Source organism: Trichomycterus rosablanca, chromosome 17, assembly GCF_030014385.1.
Source record: "Trichomycterus rosablanca isolate fTriRos1 chromosome 17, fTriRos1.hap1, whole genome shotgun sequence".
NCBI lineage: Eukaryota > Metazoa > Chordata > Actinopteri > Siluriformes > Trichomycteridae > Trichomycterus > Trichomycterus rosablanca.
The window spans coordinates 18,768,635-18,789,348 of record NC_086004.1 but is presented as its reverse complement, the minus strand read 5'-3'; the positions used below and the strand labels follow the sequence as shown (position 1 = coordinate 18,789,348).

The following is a 20,714-nucleotide window of genomic DNA, read 5'->3' as shown; positions in this document are numbered from 1 at the left end:
CACACCACCACCATGTCAGTGTCAGTGCAGTGCTGAGAATGATCCACCACCCAAATAATACCTGCTCTGTAGTGGTCCTGGGAGAGTCCTGACTATTGAAGAACAGCATGAAAGGGGGCTAACAAAGCATGCAGAGAAACAGATGGCCTACAGTCAGTAATTGTAGAACTACAAAGTGCTCCTATATGGTAAGTGGAGCTGATAAAATGGACAGTGAGTGTAGAAACAAGGAGGTGGTTTTAATGTTATGGCTGATCGGTATATTGTTTTCTGTATGTATTACGTATTTTTTGGATTGAATGCAGGTATGTCACAGCTTTCAAATAGAGGAAAGAAGACAGGTGACCTCTTAGCCAATATGGCACAGGTACTCTTCTATCACAATTTGTCATTGGTTTTTTTTAAACACTTACATGGTGAGATTGGGGTATTTAGTTATTAGCAGGGTACTTCTGTGATTTTATTCCAGTCGGAATCCAGCAAGTGTGTAATTTTTACAGCCTCTGAGTTCCTTTGTCTGGAATGTTTACAGTCTGTTAAATGAGCCTTGAGAACAACCGCATTTAATACACCCTAATTAGGCAATTTATTAGGTTCACAAAACTACTGCATATATTAAACGACTACTTTATGAGCTACACCTACCCTTGACTTTTTGCCCACTTTATTGTGTTATGGATTTGCCATGAATTTACACTTAATCACCCATAATGATAATGAAGTGGAAATATACTTTTACAGAGTTTTTAATTTATTAAAATCTAAAATGTAACTCTTTTATTCAAAACAACATTCAGACTCTATGCTGTGGCACTTTAAATCGTGGTCAGGTGCAACATGTTGGCTTTAATTATTCTTGGGATGTGTCTTGAACCCATCAGAGTCTTAATGTTGCAATCTCAATTGATTGGCCATAGTTTGTAAAGGCACGCATGTTTGTTTTAAGGGGGCACACACATGGGTCCACAATTTACACTGCATTGTCAGCCATGAAGGTAGCAGTCAAGGAAGTGTCTATTGGAGGTCCGGCAGTCTTAATAACTTAATAATAAGAATCTGAATAACAGTCTGCTCAACCACTAGGTTGCACTTACTTTGAGTCTAAATATTTGGGCAAATACAGTTTGGGCTGTATCTACTCCTTGGTTAACTAAAAAATATTGGTAGATGGTTTAAAGAAAACATTCTTTCTAACCTACATGTCAACTTGAAGCTAGCAGCTGAAAAATCATCCATTAAAGAGGCATCTCAACTGTTTGGTAGAGGCTCATTAAAATACTGTGGGCACTAGTAAAAAAGAAACTAAAATTGCAAAGAAATAATTGTAAACATTATTTTCATGGTGAGACCAATAAAGGGTTAAGGCAGACATCCCAAGTTGCAAAAACTCATTTTAGGGAGGTACCCCCGGACCAGAACTGGACCCCGACCCCAGCCCCCCCCCAAAAAAAGCTAAAAAAACCTCTCGCACACACCAAAGGATATGGGTGATAACAGAACTTTTAGTAGCTGCTAACTGAGCTACTAAGCTAACTGTTCACGTCACAAACACATTAATGTGTACTACATAGTGCACTAGATAGTGTGAAAGATAATAGATTTATGTTCCCTACATAGTGCACTAGATTGTATATTAGAAAATAATTTATGTTTCTTAGTTAGTGCACTAGATAGTGTGCTAGATAATAGACTTATGTTTCTTACATAATGCTTTAGGTGGCGTATTAGTTAACGGATTTAGGTTCCCTACATAGTGCACTAAATTATATATCAGATAACGGATTTATGTTCCCTACATAGTGCACTAGATAGTATTTTAGATATGAATTTGTTCCCTACGGAGTACACTAGATAGTGAATTAGACAAATGGTTTATGTTCCCTACACAGTGCGCTAGATTGTATATCAGATTACGGATTTATGTTCCCTACATAGTGCACTAAATAGTGTATTAGATAACGCATTCATGTTCACTACATTTACATTTACTACATAGTGCACTAGAAAGTATGACTAGACGATGATTTGTGTTACTTACATAGTGCATTAGATAGTGTATAACATAATTAATTATGTTCCCTACATAGTGCACTAGACAGTATATTAGACAATTGGTTTATGTTCCCTACACAGTGCACTAGATTGTATATCAGATGACGGATTTAATACGCAATCGGGGAAAAGAGTCTGTGTCACCTGCGCTCTTGGCCGCTTGTTCTACTGTAGATTCCGGAAGATTTGATCTGACTTGCGGGCATCAGGAAGCCGCTATGTATATGCGGGAGACTCACGGAACTTCCGGGAAACTTGGGATGTCTGGTTAAGGGGAGGATGGGGAAACTACAAATGCAGAAGTTGACTGGTCATCATCCTTGGTTAATACACTGATATGTGAAGGAAGAAGACCTGTGCAACAGCAAACATCAGCTACATATTTAGCATGATTATTAGCAAAAGCAAAACTTTCCTATCAGTAAAACTGATCATATAAAAGTGAGAAAGATGCTCTCACCTGTTCATGCCTGGATTATAGTACAGTAATTCTCTTTTTAACGGTCTTAGTCAAAGTCAAAGTTGCTTTATTGTCAAAACTGCAATATGTACAGGACATACAGAGGATTGAAATTGCGTTACTCTCTGACCCATGGTGCAACATTTAACATTAATTAAACAATAAACCTAGAATAAAAGAAGAATATAAAAATAGAATAAGAATAAACACACTAAAGCGCAAATATACTGTATATACACTGACACAAATATGAAAATATAGCAGGAAAATGACCATTTGAAAATTTTAAAAATAGAAGTCCCAATATTAAAACTTAGGCATTTAAAGTGGCAATGCAGATTATGAAGTCTTTGTTAAAACCAGTGTAATTCCGACGGCAGTGCAAAAACGATTATCTATAGATAGATATAGGGTGTGTTCAAAAAGCTATGGAGCTCTACATAGATGAGACATGGAGTTATTTTCAAACGTAAATAAAATATTAGTGATTTTTAACTTGTATAAACTTGTACCGAGTGTTTTTATTTGCAAGTTCGGGCTTGTCAGGAAATGTAACCGTTATCGGTACATGAAGGAGATGCTATATTGACATGTTAGCGTGCTGTGCTACCTCAATCCATTGGTTTTAATGGCAAGATGCTAAATGCTAAACGCGAAACCCGATGGAATCGCTGTCTAAGTAGCGCGTTCGAATAATCTGCCTAATAAGTCAATGACTTATAAGTATCCTCTCTACTGAGGCAGCTGCCTATGTAGACAGTAAGACAGCAAGGCAGCTCCCTAGGATTTCGAACACACCCTAAGTGTTACTAAGCTGGTAAACCGTCTTCAGCTCATTCAGAAATTAGCAGAGGATTCATAGTACTCAAATCTACTAAGCGGTCTGCCTACATCACTTCCATCCTCTATTGGCCTCCAAATGCCTCTTGTATCAAATACATAATTCTGCTTACTTTTAAAGCACTTCACGACGTCACCACAACCTACCTCAGTGCACTTCTTCATCCTTACAGTCCTTACAGTCCCAACCGTTCCTCTGGCCTGGGCCTTCTAGCTTTCCACTGTTTTAAACTTGTGCACAAAGTCTGGAACTCTCTTCCAGAATATCTTCCTTCAAAAGGTCAACCAAAAAACCTTCTTCACTCCACACTATGTCTTAGTTTTGTTGTATTTTTTCTCTAGTATTTCCTGTTGTAAAGCATTTTTGCGCTATACAAATTGAAGGTATGATTTTTTAATGTTCTGTTTACTTTTAACAATGTCCGAACATCTGAGTCTCTCATTGTCCATTAAAAAGACCATTAAAAACCCACTTCTTTACTAAGCACTTAAATTGACATGTACTTACTTACTAATACTCTTATTCATTTCTTGCAAAAAAATAAAATAAAATCTAACAGGGTTTTCAGCGGGATTTGTATTCTTTGACTGTTATCCACTTAAACTAGAGTAAGGTAATGTTCACTATGAAAGCACTGCTGTCAGTCACTCTGGATAAAATGCTGAAAATGTAAATGTAAATGATGGTTGGTCTTAGACATATTAACTAGAATAATATTCTTTAATTAGATAAACCTCTTTAAATGATAGTAGTGTCTACAGGTGTAATTTTATGACAGCGATCTGACAGGTAGTAAAATCAGTTTGGTTTTATGTTAACAAATAATCCATCATTTCTATGACCTTTTTTTCACCCTTTTACTGTTAGAACTAAGTGATGGCTAAGACCTGCTTTGTGTTATCTCTGTGTTCACAGAACTGACATCGCCTAAAATAAATCAAGTCTCCTCACGCGTCATCCGGAAGCATCTCAGCTCTTCGGATTTTACTAGGACTTTCTGAGAGAGATGACCTTCCTTTTCGGTGACATTCAAATTGACAGTTTTGTACTGTTTTGGTTTCGGTCCTTTTATAAGAGATCTATAAAAGGGCTATAAGCAGTATCAAGTGAACTAGCTAACGATCCCTCAGGACTATGATTAAAACACCTGCTCCTAAAGTCTCTGATTAAAAGATCAAGACACATTCCACTTTTATCAGTGACTCCACGTTTCTGTTTCCCTGCACCACATAATTACCTGAGTGCTGCAGACACCAGGCCAGGTGGGTCAGTGAAGCGCCTCTATCATTAACTGATATAAGTATTAAATATCTGGCAAACGAGCAAGCCTGCAGTAAATCAAATAAACGTCTAATCCTGAATCTGTGAGTATGCGATGTGGTGTGCACTGCCCATTAACCACTGTAATAATAAACACAACAACAGAAAAAAAAAGACCCTCAGGAGATCCTAACACATTTACCAGCGTCAGATATTCAAGTTTATACGGTTTATATTCTCCTGCAATGCATTTCAGATTCACTGTTTGAAAGGAGGGTAGAAAAAATGATCCGATAAGGTTTCAAGTCAGCATAAACACACACTTTATGCCTAGTACACACCCCACAAGTCAACTGCAAATGCAATTAGCAGTCTTGCGATTGCCCAGGAGGGGTAAACATTAAACGATTTATTAAATGCAGATTAAGCACCTCAATGCAAAATTCTGCTGTGTTATTAAAACGTGAAAACTGTACCGGCATTGTTCGCCAAACTAAGTACCAACTTTCTGAATACTTGTGTGTTTATAGTTCAAGCTAATTTAAAGCAAAGAATAGGTCACAGAGCACCTCAACACAAATTCCAATTCCTTTCTTTTCACTTTACTTTCTATTTACTGGAAATGAAGCACATACACATCCCAAAAGTTACAGTGCCTAGTAGCACCAATACACCACAGCTGACTCCAGATCTATATAACAAATCAATTACGTATGCAATTACGACCTCTGCTCGGATTTGTTATATAGATCTGGAGTCAGCTGTGGTGTATTGGTGCTACTAGGCACTGTAACTTTTGGGATGTGTATGTGCTTCATTTCCAGTAAACAGAAAGTAAAGTGAAAAGAAAGGAATTGGAATTTGTGTTGAGGTGCTCTGTGACCTATTCTTTGCTTTAAATTAGCAAATCAGTACAGTGAGTCTCCAGTCTTCCTGTTGTTCAGATATGGGTGGGATTTAGCCGGCTAGGGTCTCTCTCATAACTAATGCAATTACGACCTCTGCTGGCTGAATGATGGCACCTGCACAAAGAGAGAAAAAAGTGCTCTGAGGGTGTGTCTCTCCGTACACAGTGCTGAGCTGCACTGCACTCGTCAAAGTGTAGGTGATAAGATGCATACGACTGCTGCCCACGTGTCGGAGGGGGTGTGGGTTAGCTTCGTTCTCCTCAATCAGACTAGGGATTGGCATTGGTGCAGAGGAAGCATGACGCAATTGGGCAACTGGACACAAGGGAGAAAAAGGGGAGAAAATGCATAAAATAAAAAGAAAAACTAATAACACAGACAGATCAGCAATCTGACCCCTTATATTACTTTTATTCTACTGTTAGCTACAGCCAGAGTCCGGATCATGGGTCTGACTCCCTTTAGAATCCTTTTCCTTATTTCCTTTAGTTAGGGTTGAGAGAGAAGCATTGTGCTGTAACCGTGTGTTGACAGATTGAGTAGCTAACACACTGGCCTCACAGTTACACCTAGCACTATCTTCTCCAAGCTTCAGTTAGTTTGTTTCCTTTTGACTGACGAGCTGACAAGGTTCACTGCTCGTACGCCTTCAGGCATTTGAATCGCCTATTTTTTTGTTTGTGCTGTAGAGAAGTCATTCAAATCCTACCTCAGGGATTGTTTTTAGTCACATTGTTAGTGTGAATCATTTTAGTCAACATGCTTCACTTATTTTTCTGATTCTGTTCAACCATTGCATTTAGGCCCAGAATCAGCTCGATGGTGAGCTTCATCACCACAGTGTGGATTTTGTCACTTGCATTTCAAGTTCATCTATTCTGAAAACATTTTTACTGATTCTTTCTCTCTTATTGTCCAGTTTTAACTTGTTTTAACTAAGGCATTTTTTAACTGATCGGTATTGGCTTTACTAAGGCCAATCCAAATTCCGATCCTTTGTTTTACGTCAGCATGTCCGCTGTGTGGAAATACTTTAAATTGCAAAGTAAAACAAGTCCAACAGTGAAGTGTAATGTCTGCAATGCGAGCGTTTCACGAGGCGGTAGGAGCAGAGCTGCGTTCATTACTGTAGAATTTTACTATTTATATAGTGTGTGAGTCAAACATCACTCCGGTTTACAAAACAACGTAGTGACACACTTGCTTAATAAAGAAATAAATACACGGTATATTCACAAATTGTTGGGAGCATAACACTTTATTAACTTCTGTTATGGTACCAAATAGCTAGTCATCGCGTTAGCCAAGCACGCTATTCCAACACGGCAGAGATGCTGATTTTCCTCAAAAAGAACCTTCACTTCATTTTAAGTGTTCTAGTTTTACTAATTTGATACGGCGCCTAAAAAATAAACACTCAGTCGAATACAGCGAGTTTATTATTATATGATGAGAAGAGGAACCGGCTGTCCGCTAACGGCAGAGATGCTGATTTTCCTCAAAAAGAACCTTCACTTCATTTTGAGTGTTCTAGTTTTACTACTACAGTGCTGCACTAAGTTTGTTTACTTTCATTTTGTAAAAATGAAAGAACATTAAGCAATAGCTTGGATGCAGGCAATTTTTTTCCTACAGCACTGCAGAGCTATTCAGTTGGATTAATTTGAATAACTGTAATGTACTTGAAGTGTGCACTGTGTGAACAGTATTATCTAGTTCTTATCTAGACAATATCTAGAAAATACAAGTATTGGTTTGAGACTTGTTATCGGATCGGGAACAAAAAAACGTGATCGGGACATCCCTAGTTTTAACCCCCAGTTTCCTTTCCCATTCATGGTAAAAAAGAATGTGACACATAAACAATGCACACAAGCCTAGTATAGGATCCAAACAGGAACCATAAAGCCCTTTAAAGCACAAACAAGCACAATATTTTACAGGCCTGACATTTGTGTTCTAATACTTCTAAGAGCCGGACTGTTCGGTTTTGTCAGGGCGCACACTTGGCACAATGACTCCCTTCATGTGGCAGAACAATAAAACTGCCGGCACCAACCCATTTCCAAAATCATTTTCACTGACCTTTTAAGACTCCCCCTTCATTATGCAAATATTGTAGCGGTGTTTCTCACTGATCTGAAAACAGCCAGACAATAGGCCTTGCTTAATGAAAACAATAAACAGTAAACAGGTCTATCCTGAAAGCATGGCTGTAGTGCGATGCAGCAGTCAGTGCATTAATGGACTCGTGTTGCATAACAAAAATACAACTCATAGAACTGTAAAACTGACGGGTGATATTTGTGTACAGTATTTCATAAATGTCAATATATCAATTTGGCACAAATACAAAGTAATTTCTACAGTGGTACATAAATAACAAGTATCCATATTAGCCGTATAGGTTCCAAGATGTGGATGTTGCGGATTTAAAATGATCTCACATCATAAAAGTAACAAAATGAATCTTTTCACACAGTAAACTATGAACAACACCTGTAAGCTGAACTTTCATTAAAGTGGTGAGAGCAATCTGAACTTCACTTGGCACTAGACTTCTGGATGTTTGTATCATATTGAAACTGTACGATGATTACTGTTGATATATTGCTCAGTGATTAAACAAGTTTTGCTACAAGCCTTTTTTATCTGTAATATGATTGTTAAGAATATAACAACACATAATAAATTTGCTTTTTTTCTATTTATTTATGCATTTTCTCCCATTTGTCTCCCGATTTAGCTTAGTCAATTTGTCTACCGCTGCTGTGGATCCCTGATTGCGTTCGAGGAGGGTATGTTGCTGCTCACGCGCCCTCTGACATGTGCGCAGTCCTTGCGGACCCCTTCTTTACATCGGTCTGCTAACCAGGGTCCTTGCACGGTGTTTGAATACCCCACCCAGTTGGTCCGGTCATTTCCCCACCCAGCAGACATGGTGCCCAATTTGTGTCTGCTGTAGGCACTGCCAGTTGTGCCCACTAGATGGCGCCCAGCCGACCGGTAGCAGAGCCGAGATTCGAACCGGGGTGTTTAGAATCTCAGCGTTGGTGTGCTAACGTAATGTCCCGCTGTGCCACCTGGGCACCATAAATGTGCTTTTTTATTAATTACGTCAAGGTATAATTGCTTTTTTGACAATACTGATACTGCTCTAGAGTGACTGGTTGGCTAATTAACTGATAATTACCTGCTGAAAAACTCTAAAACATATTTTCACTTAATCATGGGGGTGCAAAGGGTAAATTTGATAATGGCAATTATATAAATTCAAAATCAATCCCAAAACTCATTACCCAATACAGCGTGCAAAGAGTTAAGTCAAATTTATTTGTATAGCGCTGTAAAGCAACTTTACAGCATTCATGATCACAAACCCCTGATGAGCAATCCGAGGGCAACAGTGGCAAAGATAAAAAAACTTAAAATTACAAGGAAGAAACCTAGAGAGGAACCAACACTGTATATCGCCAAACTAAGAGCCAAGCCAAGAATTGGTCATAGAGCACCTCATCCCAAATTCTACTTTCTTTTTACTTTCTATTTACTGGTGATAAAGCAGTGTGGTTGATATTAGCACCAATACACCACAGCTGATTCCAGATTTATATAACGAAGCCCGGAGCTCAGAACAGCCCTCCAGTCGACCAGCCAGTAAGGTAGACAGCCAGTGTTGCATTAATTCATCAATTAGACAGAGCTATCTTGTAAAAATAGTTAAAATTATTATATAACACAGGCAGATCAGCAATCTGACCCCTTGCATTAATTTTATTCTACTCTCAGCAAAAACAAGAACAGCTACAGCATGCCGAGGGTATCAGTGGTAAGGAAAAACTCCCGTAAAATTAGATACCTAGAGAAACTATGCATAGTATTTCTAATATAAAAATATTAGAATTTCATAGTGTGCTTTTAAAGTCCCAAACAGCAACAAAAAAACAGTACTTTTCAATATTGGAAATGGCAGAGGCTGCACTAATTCCAGACAATCATTTCAGAATAAGAAGACTGAAACGCGGCCGCTCAGGTGGCGCAGCGGTAAAATACGCTAGCACACCAGAGCTGGGTTTTCGAATACATTGTGCGGCTGCATGAACAACGATTGGCTGTTGTTCATAGGGTTAGGGACAAGCCGGATCATAGGTCCTCATAACTGGCGCAATTACGACCCCTGCTGGCTGATTGATGGCGCCTGCACAGGGCTGAAGAATAATGCTGATCAGGGTATGGCTCTCCGTGCACAGTGCTGATCGGTATACATGAACTCGACTCGTGCAGGTGAAAAATGCAGACTGTTCTGAGCATGTGTCGGAGGGGGCGTGTGTCAGTTGAGAAGCGTCCTCAGTCAGCGGAGGAGGGTTGAATCAGGGTAATGAAAAAGGTTGGAAAAATAGAAAACAAAAAAAAACAAAAAGAAGAAGACTAGCAAAGGCTTCAGAACTTACAAAAATGAAACAACAAACAGCGAGTTGTTTAGTGTAAAGCTATCATATAACTTCATGCACCATGGGTTACTAAAAATGATGCTGTCACATCTGGTAGATATTGCTTGTAACTTTAACACCGTAAAAGCCAGGGCTGATGGTGCCAAAGTTATGTCGAGATCAAACCCCCAAGCGCTTCCTGGGAATTTAAGAACGCATTAATGGGTAAACATTTTAACACAGTTCAGCATCTGCCTTCGTTGTACTAAATTGTTTAAATGATCTAGATATAATAAACCCATTGCTAAATAATACAATGAATTTTAATTAATGTTTTAATGCTTTTTAACAGCTGTATTTGAACTAAGAGCACAGGTACTGATCTCTACACACGAGAGCTCAGACCGCTGATCTGCTGCTCACCCTTAGAGCACATCCTGAACGACGGAACTATTAATCACAGACAGGGAGGCTGTTCAGCATCAGTATGGAGTCTGATTGCATGTTAAACTCTGCACAAGTGGCTGTCTTGTGTAATTTTGCATCGTACTCCAGTATACATGTTTATTATCTTATAATAGTTTGCTGTTAGGTAAAGCTTTAATATACTAACTGATGCTACCTTACAATTCTACATTACTGCCACGTTCACTTTGTTATTTCTATTTAATAAAGATATGAATATGATATGAAACTCTGTGATGTGTTTAACAATTTATTTACACAGATTTAATATCGGTTAAAAGAAACTGGCAAACTTTGCCCCTCAGCATCGGTACAGGCTTTGTTTATGTACAGATGTAAATCCAGCAGTCCATTAGCAAGGAAGCTCAGACTAAAAAAAGAACCTACATTGTTACTTCTTTCAGCAGAGCTACATGTGCTTTCAAACTGGCGCTGACACACAGAAACACTGAATAGACGTGTTGAGGGTGTTTAAACAAGAGAACCTTTACCCGACATGTTTCATATTAACATAGCTTCAAGCTTCACTGAATAAAAACAACGTAGTAAACATAGGAAACAGTGTGCAGAACCAGTTAATCACAGGCGCTAATTAAACATTCTAATCATAAATAGAGACACAATCAGACTCTTACTGCTCTCAAGGCAGCATTAGTGGAGTTATTATAAAATGATATGCAGGGTTCTAGGTTTATACAGGTACATGATGCAAAGGATCCATATCATTTTATTCATTGCATTTTCATTTGGTACCACCATTCTCCGGAAACACTGGGTGCAGGGCAATAATTTATCTCAGGGCAGTGCAACAATTGATTGTTGGGCTTTGACCACCACTGAGCTCCAACCTCACTGACCCCAACCTCACTGACCTGACAGCAATTTTAACATGGATCTAGGTGGTGATGGGCTACCATAATAAACCACACAACAAGAATGTAAACACAACTGGTACATGCACACTGAGGGTGGGTGAGGGTGAATTATATATATATACGTATATATATATATATATATGTATATATATATATATATTTATATGTGTATATATACAGTATATATATATATATATGTATTTATATATATATATATACTTTTTTTTAAATGCATTTTTCTCCCCATTTTTCCTCCCGATTTAGCGCATCCAATTTGTCTTCCGCTGCTGACAGACTCCAAATGTGCATCCAAGGAGAGCACACAGCTGCCCACGCGTACAGCCCTCCTCTTCTCGCCCGCGCTTGCTGCACAGGCGTCTCTTCTGCCAATCAGGGTCCTTACACAGAAGACCCACCCACCCACATATAGTCCAGTCCCCACCCTGCAGATACGGTGGCCTATTAGTATCTGCTGCAGGCACTTCCAATCCTGCCCGCCAGATGGCGCCAAGCCGACCGGTGGCAACACCGAGCCTCGAACCCGGGAGTTCAGAAACGCGTTGCTGGTGCGTCAGCGGAATATCCCGCTGCGCCACCTGGGCGCCCCGAGGGTGAATTATAATGCAATTAATTTAAAAGACTTTTTAAACTGACAGTATGAACAAAACAATGAATTCTTTGTGGTCATCGGTTAATTGGTTAGCCCGGGTATCCTCAATCATGCTTAACTTGAATTCTTTAGGAAATGTAAGCTGCAGCTTGTAAAAGAAAAGAATCCAGGCATGAATTACTTTATTATGTAAGAACAAAGCAACAAAAGATTGCGACAGCACAGCTCCTAATTCCTGCTCCAAACCAAACACCACCAGTCCAAGGCCTTGCAGACTGGTTGGGTTTTGGCATCCTCTAAAGATAACAGAGCAGGCCACGAGTAAATATCTAGCTTGCTCTGTGAGGCACTGCAGCCTAGAGGAGGGTTATCACTGGAGAAGGAAGAATTACAGCATATGCTTTACATGATCAGACTGTGATGTTGCTCTATAATTAATGCTCGTGCTGAGGTCTATGAAATGCAATGTCAGAGGGGCACAGCTGCTGTTTGCTATGAGCCTGAGCCTCATTTCTGCACTGTAAACACGTGAAGGGCAGAAAACAGCTGCCTCCTGCAGAAGGCACAGAAACTCTAGACAATCAAATAAAAAAAATCCTGCTTGCAAACAAAACAAAGCTGCTTGAATGCCAGAACTATGAATGGCAATAAGGAGAATGTAGAGTGACTCTGGTAAGCCAGGCCCATGTGCACTGAGTGTGATGGAGCCATATATCTCTGTCATTGTAAGTTCTTATAGGCACGTGATAACCCGTGCCTATACACACGCCCACAATCATAAGGACGCGTGGGACAGAACAAGTCAGCATGCAGTAAATGGAGACAATGAAGGTCCTGCACTTTGCTGCACGTGAGGAGAATTTTAATAGCAAGGCCCATGCAGTGTGAACTGGGCTATTTGTGTACCTCTTATGTAGAGAGGTAGTTTTATAATTTAGAATTAATTCCTTTAGGCAGAATGGTAATATGTGCAGAGTCGGTACATGAAGATTATCTCCTGCCCTTCACCTTGTAGTACAAAAACACTGATACAGATACACTCACAGAGCGCTTTATTAGGTAGACCTATCTAGTATGTACATTCATTATTTTATAAGTCTCACCTACTATACAGATGAACTTTGTGGGTATACAATTACTCACTGGAGTCACCCTGCACCATATTTATCAATCAAAATTGACCCTCATAGGATCCTCACTGACCAGGTGAATGGCAGACCATTCTTTTAGCGATGACACTAGCACAGTCATAACGTTTATATGTACTTACAAATGCATTATTACATAACTGTCAGGTCCATGTTTAAACTGGCATTAAGTCAACAATAAAGACATCTGAATCATTAATACACTTAGGGTGGCATTTACATACTAAGCATTTTGTGCTTTGTTTGAACCCGCTTGAAGCTGGGCGACCGCATTCAAGAAACGGATTTCTGCTGGCTGCTGAACTGAACGGCGAGCTTGATAACAATGCACAATACTGCAAATAAGGCAAAAAGGGTGTTCTGTTTCAGAGGTCTTGTGGAGTCCAAGCCTCTATGAGTCAGAGCTGTTTTGGAGGTATGTGTGGGACCTACACAAAATTAGGGACTGATTAGGGTATGATGTTAACCCATGGAGGGTACAGTCGGATGTGACTTTTTTCTTGGTCAATTTTATTTATTTATTTATTTATTTATTTTATTTTATTAGGGTCATTTAAGGTCATGTTTTCCACACTTAGGTTACATTCATGACAGAACAGGTAGTCACTAGGGAAGTAACGATGCACCACAAGACAGTTAAAAATCGGTGCACATGTGCCACGATTCAAATCGGTTAAGTTGAAGTTGGCGGCACTTCAAGGTAGGGGTTGCCAGGTAGGGGATTTTTCCAGCCTTTCTTTATTTGTATTATTCATTTCTTTATATAAAGGTGGATTTGTTTTAAAATTTCCTTTCAGTTTTTTTACACAATAAGCATTATTTGGCATAGTTTGTACCTCAGAAATAAAAGGGCATTCATTATTTAAATAAATGAAAGATAAGCACAAATACAGTATTTTATTATTTTTTTAAGATAAATAATAAAAGGAAACTTTATCATAATTTGTCTTCAATTTCTTTTTGTTTTAAAAAATCGGGAAAAAATCGTGAACCCAGTATCGTGAATCACATAGCATCGTGGGTAGAGTGTATCGTTACATCCCTAGTAGTCACTGGTTACACAAGATTCATCAGTTCTTAAGTTTAATGTCAAACTTATTATTATTATTATTATTAGGATTTTAGTCATGTTTTACACTTTGGTTACATTTATGACAGGAACGGTAGTTACTCATTACACAAGTCCTGGACAATTTACTATCTCCAGTTCACCTCACGTGCATGTCTTTGGACTGTGGGAGGAAACCGGAGCACCCGGAGGAAACCCACGTGGACACGGGGAGAACATGTAAACTCCACACAGAAAGGACCCGGACCGCCCCACCTGGGGATTGAACCCAGGACCTTCTTGCTGTGAGGTGACAGTGCTACCCACTTAGCCACCGTGCCGCCCTAATGTCAAACACAGTCACGGACAATTTTGTATCTCCAATTTACCTCACTTGTCTTTAGACTGTGGGAGGAAACCCACGCAGACACAGGGAGAACATGCAAACTCCACACAGAATGGACCCGGACTGCTCCACCTGGGAATCAAACCCAGGACCTTCTTGCTGTGAGGCAACAGTGTTACCCACCGAGCCACTAATTTCTTGACCTGTCCAGAAATGAAAAAACCTGTCTCTTCATCAGTCTATAACTATCTCTGTCTTCCCCAGTGTTAACCATAACAATCAGTCACCTTATACCCATTGAATGATTTCATTTACATTTACATGTATGTCATTTAGTAGATGCTTTTATCCAAAGCGACTTACAATTGTGACCACGTACAATGCAAGCAACCGAGGGTTGAAAGTCTAGCTCAACAGTAGCACCCTGGGGGTAGCAGGGCTTCCACTAGGGACCTTCTGATTAATAGTCCAGTAACTCCAGTAAAATCTCATTATTGTATATGCACTGCACTACAATTTCATTATCTAAACACTTTCATTTCATATCTGAACGCTGTGATCTACACTCCCTAACATCTGCATAACCCTCCTAGCTGAGTGTTGATTGCCCAACTTTCATGTTTTTTTTTTTTTCTCTGGCATGTCTCTTGTTTAATGGTGTTCTGCTCCGGTTGTGTAACTAGACCGTCTAGATTTGGAATGTTGATCTTCAGGTTGCAAACCTTGTTTTTCTATACGTCTCTGTGTATGTGTAATGTCATGTATGAAGACACTAGAAGCTATATTTAATTGAATCTTTCTACTATGTCGGCAAACTTCAAGGTCAAAGTCCTGCTCAGGCACTGTTTCAGTGCTTTAAAAGGCACAGATTTAAAATAGCAGTTTTGGTCCAAGCCTTTTTCTTTTTTTAAATAAAGGTCTATAAAGACTTAAAGAAAAGCTTGGTTTAAAGAAACTCCAGTGACCTGCACAGAGCCCTGACCTCAGCCCCACTGAACAGCTTGGGAATGAAGTGGAACATCAACTGAGGCTTTCTTGACCAACATCAGTGTCCAGCCGTACAATGTTCTTTTAAATGAATAGGCACAAATTCCCACACACAGACTTTAAATTTCTGTTGTTATGTTTTAATACCACTTTTGAAATGGGAGTTCCAACAAGCTCATGATCAGGTATCCAAATACTTTTGGCTATATAGTGTATGTAGAATCTGTAATCATATTAACTCTCTCATTGCCTGCACATGCTTAGCATATTTACTTTTAAATTTTCAGAATTTAGCAGACACTTTTATCCAAAGTGACTTAAAGTTGAGACAGTATACAATCTAAACAATTGAGGGCTTGCTCAAGGGCACAACCTGGCAGTGGTGAGGCTTGAACCGGCAACCTTCTGATTACTGGACCAGTACCTTAACCGCTAGGCTACAACTGCCCATATGTAGGATTATATGCAACTCATTTTTAACATACACTATATGGCCATAATCTCTTCATGGGTTTTTTAGACACCCCATGAAGTTCCCCTCCCTTGTGTCCCTGGAAGATCTTACTCATCTGTAAAGGTTTTCCACAAGATTGTGACCAATGGCTCTACTGATGCTGGACTAGGAGACCTGGATCACAAATTTATCCCAAATGTGTTCAGTGAAATTGAGGTCAGCAGGTGACTAGAGTCCCATACCAAACCCCTCAGACCATGGACCGGCATCACCGTGTCTTTATGGACATTGTTTGTGCACAGAAGGTGCACGTGTAGTGCTGCAGTGTGCCCACTGATTCCCACCACAACCCTGACCAGGATAAAGTAGTGGAAGAACATGAAACAAAACACACCAAACTTAACCATGATTGCTTTCTCCAATACAACAAAAAGAGGATTAAATGATGAATTAAATTATTTACATTATTATAAGGTGGCACAGTGGCACAGTGTGTAGCGCTGTTACAGCAAGGACAGCCTGGATTTGATTTGATGGCTGGGTCGCCAGGGTCATTTCTGTGTGGAGTTTACATGTTCTCTTGTCTGTGTCCATGTGGATTTTCTCCAGGTGCTCCGGGTTTCCTCCAACAAGTCCAAAAACCTGTAGTCAGGCCAAGTGGAGCTACTAATAATTGGCCCAAGTGTGACAAGACTGGCAACCTGTCTGGGGTGTTACCTGCCTTTCTCCCAATTAATCAAACCCACCACAACCCTCAGCAAAATAAAGTGGTGCTAAAACAATGAATGAATGAATAATAATATAAAAGAAACTGCATATAATAAAGACTAAATTACCATTTCAAACACAGCTGCACTGCTTAATTACGACAGAATTATAATTATTATAATAGAATCATAATTAGTTCTAAGAAGTAGTTTTGATTAGTAAGACTTTCAAAGCAACATGCTAACAGAGTTCCAGTTGACTAAATTGCAGGTGCATCAGTCACAAAACTGGGAAATGACTTTAGATTGAAATATGAAAGTGTTTGTGAGTGAAAGCTTACAGAGAGGGATAAACATCACAGGATTGTTAGTACAGTACAACCACAGTAATAAGCACAAAATGGAATTAACACATCTATGCCCCTGTCACAACAACTCTCATGAGATGTACAAAATTAGAACTCACAGGGATGCCAATCAGAGAAAAAACAATCATGCCAAAAGCAAGTGTGCAAAGAGACACAGCATAAAGAAAAGTGGAAATAAAGTGGAAGTGCATTAATACAAGAATCTCAATATTTTGCAGCATTATAATTTTAAAGGTTTTACAAAATATTAATATTTTATATGAGTAGATTTTCTTTTCAATGGCCCATCTGCACATGGTGGCATTAAACTTATTTGGGATAAACTTAAGCATCAACTGCACAAAAAGTTTTTCCATTCAACAGCTGCAGCCTAGTGGTTAAGGTACTGGACTAGTAATCAGAAGGTTGCTGGTTCAAGCCCCACCACTGCCAGGTTGCCACTGTTGAGCCTTGAGCAAGGCCCTAAACCCTCAATTGCTTAGATTGTATTCCGTCACAACTGTAAGTCACTTTGGATAAAAAGCATCTGATAAATACCAAAAATGTGAACTGTAAATGCCACATCAGTGCCTGATCTTACTGAGAATTACAATCACAACTGTGAGTCACTTTGGATAGAAGCTAAATAAATGAATGGGTACAAATTCCCACAGACACATTTCAGAACCAGGGGCGGCTCGTTCCTTAGGCCGATCAGGTGACGCACCACCAAGAGCGAAAGGGAAGAAATCTTTCTATCACAGCTGTGACTGTTCTGGACAGTCTGTCTTGCCTCTGAATATCGTAGTCCAATCAGCGTCGAGTTGTGTTCCGTACAGTACCGCCCCTTTTGAGGCAATTTCAGTCTGATTGAAAATCGCCCCGGATTGCTCTCATAAACTTTAAGGCTCTTTTTTTTTCGAACTGCAGACGCTGCAATACAATCTGAATGGGTTCCGGGAGGGCTCGCACTTACGTGCTTGCGTCACACGTAACCTGGTGTAGCGATCTCGTCACCATGACTACCATTACCTCAGTTCAGAGCAACTAAGGGAAATGCCATTCAGTCATCGTAGTAATCAGGATAAATTAGCAACTAAAGAATTAGGGCCACCCAGACCAAATTTAAACATCAAGCAAGTATCTACAAAGGGGGGGGGGGGGGGGTCATATAAGTTACAAGTAAATTACATGTAAGTAATATAATTTTTAAATTGTGATCGCACTTATTGTATCTCCCCAATTGTTTAATTGTACTTCTTTATTCATTCACTGCTATGATTTTATCACGGGGAAAGACGTTTTAGGCACTCCACTTCGCGTCATGCCAAAACATCTTTCCCCGTGATAAAATCGCAGTAACGCACGGTCTCGAGTGGCTTATTGCTTTTATAAAACGGCGGTCAACATAAAATATAATAAAATTGTGGCTTATTGCTTTATTAACTTGGTTTTAACCCGCTCTACTTTTTTTATTTTATATATTATATATTTATAATTTATATATTTATTTATTTGTTCATTTATTTACTGCCAGTTATAACTTTTAGTTCATGTAATTCTGTGTTTGTATGATTTGTGTAAATCCAATTTATTTAAAGTATCCTCCAGACCACCTAAGAAGGATGGGCCCTGCTGAGTCTGGTTCCTCTCAAAGTTTCTTCCTGTAATTTTCAGGAAGTTCTTCCTTGCCACAGTCGCCCTCGGCTTGCTCAACAGGGGTTTCTGTTGGTCCTGGATTTTGTAAACTTGCTTTGAGACAATGTCTGTTGTCAAAAGCGCTATATAAATAAAGTTGACTTGACTTGACTTGAGTCTACTTCTCGTTTGGACTTTGGATTTGGCTTGGACTCAACACGTGATTTTAACACCATACAGCCTTGATCAGTGGTGGAGGTGTACAGCGGCAGGTAGGCAGATCCGGTTTGATGAGTGTTTACCTTTAAAGCGGTAAGAAATCTTGCCAGGGTACAGGGGGTGGCACCTCTACATCAGTTAGGCACGGCTTAGAACGTGCAGTGCTGCAGATTGACAATGTAATGTGTTTAGTGAAGCGCAACTTGGTGACGCTGTTGGCGGGATCATTGGAGGGCCGCGATGCGGAAAGCAATGCGGCTCCACTTTAGCGCGCATTCGCTTTAATCCGGCTAAAAACACACAGAAAAGCTCTTACTTTATGAAGTAGCTTGCTCCTTCTAGGGTGAATCCTTCCTCCCATCCTCGCGGTAAATCTGCACACACAGATACACTCCTATAAGCGAGGATCAGGATCGCATTAAGCAGCGCAAGTTTGGAAACGACACTGTGTGTTCCGAGTGCGGATCATAATGCACCAGCGTGAGAATGTGCCAGCGTTCTTATGAATGAGCTACAAAGTTTACACACACGATCACGAAATAAACACGTCCTATCTGGTACCTGATCGTATCATGTGTCCCGAATTGACAGGTTCTCCGGTGCGGGGATGGAGCCAAGTGGTGGTGCGAGTTTGATCGCTGGAAATCAAAAAGGAAACACCTGTTACCGCACATATACAGGTAAAATAAACCTAAAGTGCGCTACCCGGCGCTTCGTTAAGGATTCGTATGCCATCTGCAATACTCACTTGATGAAAAAGACTCTGCCATCCCTGCACACTCCGTAGGACCAGTGGTCAGGTAGAGTGTCCCGGCCGAGAGGAGCCGCCATGATTCCGCCTTACTGTTGTTTCATTCTTCTCCGGGTGAACCGAGACGCTCCAGCGGCCGTCGGTAGTTAAAGGGGCAGAGCGAGCTCAGTGCTACAGATGAGATGGGCGCCAGACCTGCGGGAACGAATCGTTTGCTTCAAACGACTCCACAAAGTGAATCGATTCGCAAAAGACAACAAATCAAAAGTTCTGTTGGGACACATTTTCATTTTCAGCATTTAGCAGAAGCTCTTATCCAGAGCGACTTACAGAAGTGCTTCTATAGTGAACATTTCATTTCTCAAGTTTAGGAAAACAACAGTCAAAGAACACAAATCTGCTCAAACCTGTTAGAACCTTTGAAATGGAAAAGAATGGAACAAAATGTTAGTAAATAAGTACAAGTCAGCCTAAGTGTTTAGTAAAAAGGTGGGTTTTTAATCGTTTTTTAAAGACAGCAAGAGACTCAGATGTTCGGACAGACAGAGGAAGTTCATTCAACCACTTCGGCGCTAGAACAGAGAACAGCCTTGATGCTTGTCTTCCTTTAGTCCTGGATGGGGGCTCAAGTCGAGCGAGACTAGAGGCTAGGAGGTTGCGTGGTACAGAGCGGGGTTTGATTAGGCCACGAAGGTAGCTTGGGGCTGGTCCATTTTTGGCTTTGTAGGCGAGCGTCAGTGTTTTAAACTGAATGCGTGCAGCTACAGGAAGCCAGTGAAGAGAACGTAGCAGTGGGGTGATGTGGCAGTGTTTGGGTTGGTTAAAAACCAGACGTGCAGCTGCATTTTGAATGAGCTGTAAGGGTTTAATCGTGGACATGGGAGCTCCAGCCAGAAGGGAGTTGCAGTAGTCCAACCGTGAGATTACAAGTGATTGCACCAGAATCTGGGTAGCTTCCCTGGAGAGAAATGGACGAATCTTCCTGATGTTGTACAGGAGGAACCGGCATGATCTTGTCATGTTGGCTATATGAGGAGAGAATGTCAGCTGGTTATCAAGGACAACACCAAGACTTCTTACCTTATCAGATGGACACTACAAATTGAACCACAATGTTAAAGTCATAGTCCAGTGTTTTCAACCTAAATTCTATCCACCCAGTGAGAAG

General features: G+C 40.1%; 1 protein-coding gene across 5 annotated transcripts in view; it reads right to left on the bottom strand.

Moving 5' to 3' along the window:
• plekha7b (pleckstrin homology domain containing, family A member 7b) overlaps positions 1 to 19,626 on the bottom strand; it is a 201,084-nt gene extending 181,458 nt beyond the window's left edge. For all 5 annotated transcript variants that reach the window (XM_063013505.1, XM_063013507.1, XM_063013509.1 and 2 more), the window contains exons 1-3: positions 19,544 to 19,626; positions 19,357 to 19,433; positions 19,112 to 19,169 (exon numbers count right to left, since the gene is read on the bottom strand). In XM_063013505.1, the coding sequence (XP_062869575.1) occupies positions 19,112 to 19,169; positions 19,357 to 19,433; positions 19,544 to 19,626 (218 nt within the window). The remainder of the gene's footprint in view (positions 1 to 19,111; positions 19,170 to 19,356; positions 19,434 to 19,543) is intronic.
• Positions 19,627 to 20,714: the final 1,088 nt, after the last annotated feature.